A 2,880-nucleotide genomic window follows, 5' to 3' on the forward strand; every position below is an offset into this window, starting at 1 on the left:
CGCTGTCGATCATCCTCTACCCACTAGGAGTTCGGATCGCGCGCACTTGGCAAACCGGGGCGAATCGGGGGACGAAAGGGCACGGAGCCAGGCAGAGTGAGTGGTCATTTTAGAAAGCCCTCGATCGTTCTCGCTCTCGACTATTGAGCTTTCTTTCTGTTGACCATCAGGCACTCAGTACGCATGTCCATTCCTTCCACAGGCGGTGGTTTCCATCGATGTGTCTGCTCTGGGCGCGGCATCACCCATGGATCCGGCAGGAGAGGCGGCATTGCAGCCGGGGTGCTGTACGAATGAACTGACCAGGGCCATTGTCCGCCGCCGTGATGGATGAACATGGGGTGCGTTGCATATTTGTGCGGAACAGTACAATGGCTGATGTTGTAGTGCACATGAATATCTTATCCATCGCCCACTCCTCCCCCCTCTCGATTAGACGCAGGTCACCCACCCCTTCATCGGGCAATTTCATCTACGCAACCGCCTTGGCCTTCCTTGCCCAGGGTCAGGACCGGGTCCAGGGACAGGGCCTAGGACGAAGGTCGCTCGGTGCCAAGCGACCCCTGCCCACCGGCCAGACACATCGACACGCCCTGAGAACGAAACACGCCCCCCCCCCCCCTTCTCCCTTAGTGGCTGTTCGTGTCACTGATGGTGGCCCCTAGTGCTTCTGCCATCTTTCCACTCTGCTTCTTGAGCCCACCCTATCCCCGTGTCGTCCTTGCGCAGCTCTTCGGACCCCTATCCCTGCCCCTGTCTCCCCTCTGCTGGCACGTCCCAGTGCTACCACGATCCCAGCCTAGGCTGCCCGCTGCCCGCCAGCAGGAACGCCACTGAAAGCATCCTAAGCCTAAAGCCTGCCGTGGTGGGAACTCAGGGCTCTCGCAGTGGGTTGTCTTGTCTCTGGTATTCTCGGCTTCTCACTCGCGCCCTGATCGACCTGTTGCCAGATCATCCCAGCCCATGCCTCGCAGTCTCGGGCCTCTTCAGGTTTAGTTGCGTCCCCCAACGTTTGGTTAGGTAGAACTGTGCTCCCCACAAGACCTGAGTGCATCTCGACCGGTGCCCGCCTCTGCCCGCTCTTCATACCACCTGAGGGTACCATTGACTGTGGAGCATCAGAGGGCCCCTCCCCTTTCCCCCACCTGCACTTTACTTAGAAAGGCGTTAAGCCATCATGGGCAGTGCACTTCCTTCTTCAGTTCGGTTTCTTCACGACAAGCACACGCTCCCACGCTGGCCACGGTCCGATTCACCTCAGGTGGCACTTTACTAGTCGAATACTCTTTTCGTCTGAGCTCTGCTCATGTCAGTTTCACTATTCACAGTGGACCATCTCAATTTGTCAAGGTTGACCTCTCGCTAGGTCCCCTCCTAGATACCTGCTATCCACTTCCTCTTTGGGCCTCCCATCTGTGCGCCGGCTCCTTGGTCCTGCTCAAGCTCGCCGGCCATCCTACCTCCCCAGGGCCACCTGAATTTACAAAAGGAAAAGCCATCCCACCTCGGTGCTGTCACGTCCTGATATCAACCATCTTGTTTCCACGACATCGGCCCAGACACATCGTATCCTCACACCAACGATACTCCATAACCACACGTCAACCATCCCGTAAACATTTGCAGGACGAGACAACAACGCCGGACACCACGCTTTTTCTCGCCACGAACAGTGCTGCTTCATACACTGAACTGCGCCCATCCGCTGTGCGGAACCTCAACCACCAGTTTCATAGTCGGTTATGGGATTTAGTCCTTCGTGGTCTGCCCAGTTCACTGCACCTCCAACCACATCTTCTTCCCACGCACAGCAGCCCAGCATGTCGATGCTCGCCATGGCTGCCCCCTCCCAACATGCAGGTTTCAAGAGAGAGTACCCCTGGGACAGTGGCAGCTCGATGGAGTATGTAGCACACTCTCGGCCCCAAACCGACAGGATCGAGCTGCCATCCATTCGCCAGGTTCGTTCGTTGCCTCCGCCCTGACCATGAGGATTTGCTTTGCTAACCTATTTCAAGGCCTTCCCAGAAATCAAGCTGCGTCTTCAGCCTCCAGAGGCACCCGCCAGGACGACATGCTCAACCACTTCACCGGTTGTCGGTCTTGCGGGAGTAATGACTCCCCCAGAATATATACACTCGCCAAGCTCGGCGTCCAATAAGCGCCGCCGACTGTCAGTAGAAGATGAACAAGACAGGGAGAGAGCAAACCGAGTTCCACGGGCGTACGAGAATCAGGGCCAAGCACACCATCACAGGCAACTGTCCCCTCAACGTACACTACCTGGGCCACCAAACGATGGCTGGGCGACATCTGCAAGGACAAGCCCTTACGCAGCACACGCCCCGATGCCTCCTATGCGTCAAGCAGTCCCCATGGAAGTGTACGATCGCCAGGAACACCGCCCCACACTTCCTAGTCTGCCTCACATGGCTTTGGATCGCGAGCCTATGCACATGCAGCGGCAACGAGGGCATTCGAGCGAGGAGTTCCAACCCATCAGATCAGCAGCAGGCATGCCCATGCCTAACGCTCCGGGAATGGAGACTGCACAAACTTACCGAGCAGGAGGCTATCCTTACAGCTATCACCATCCCAACCGGGCCCAGTCCCTCTCCCTGGGAGCTATCGCCCCCTTTGACCGTACGCCATTCTCATCAGCCGCTCCAGGCTTCAACCCGCACTACCAGGACCTCATGAGGCTCGGTGAGCTGGGTGGCATGGGCATGCATGGCGATAATAAACAGCGCAAACGTCGTGGCAACCTTCCAAAGGAGACCACAGACAAGCTCAGGGCGTGGGTTTGTTGCCCACCTTCAGCATCCATATCCCACAGAGGATGAGAAGCAGGACCTGATGCGCCAGACTGCCTGCAAATGA

General features: G+C 57.4%; 1 protein-coding gene across 1 annotated transcript in view; it reads left to right on the forward strand.

The window, feature by feature from the left end:
- Window positions 1–1,835: 1,835 nt before the first annotated feature.
- Window positions 1,836–2,880, forward strand: part of VDBG_06795 (Pth12p) — a gene marked incomplete at both ends in the record, with an annotated part of 1,955 nt that continues 910 nt past the window's right edge. The window contains 2 exons of the mRNA XM_003003187.1: window positions 1,836–1,961; window positions 2,019–2,801. Coding sequence (XP_003003233.1) covers window positions 1,836–1,961; window positions 2,019–2,801 — 909 coding nt within the window. The remainder of the gene's footprint in view (window positions 1,962–2,018; window positions 2,802–2,880) is intronic.

The sequence above is a fragment of the Verticillium alfalfae genome, genomic scaffold, assembly GCF_000150825.1.
Source record: "Verticillium alfalfae VaMs.102 supercont1.8 genomic scaffold, whole genome shotgun sequence".
Lineage (NCBI taxonomy): Eukaryota > Fungi > Ascomycota > Sordariomycetes > Glomerellales > Plectosphaerellaceae > Verticillium > Verticillium alfalfae.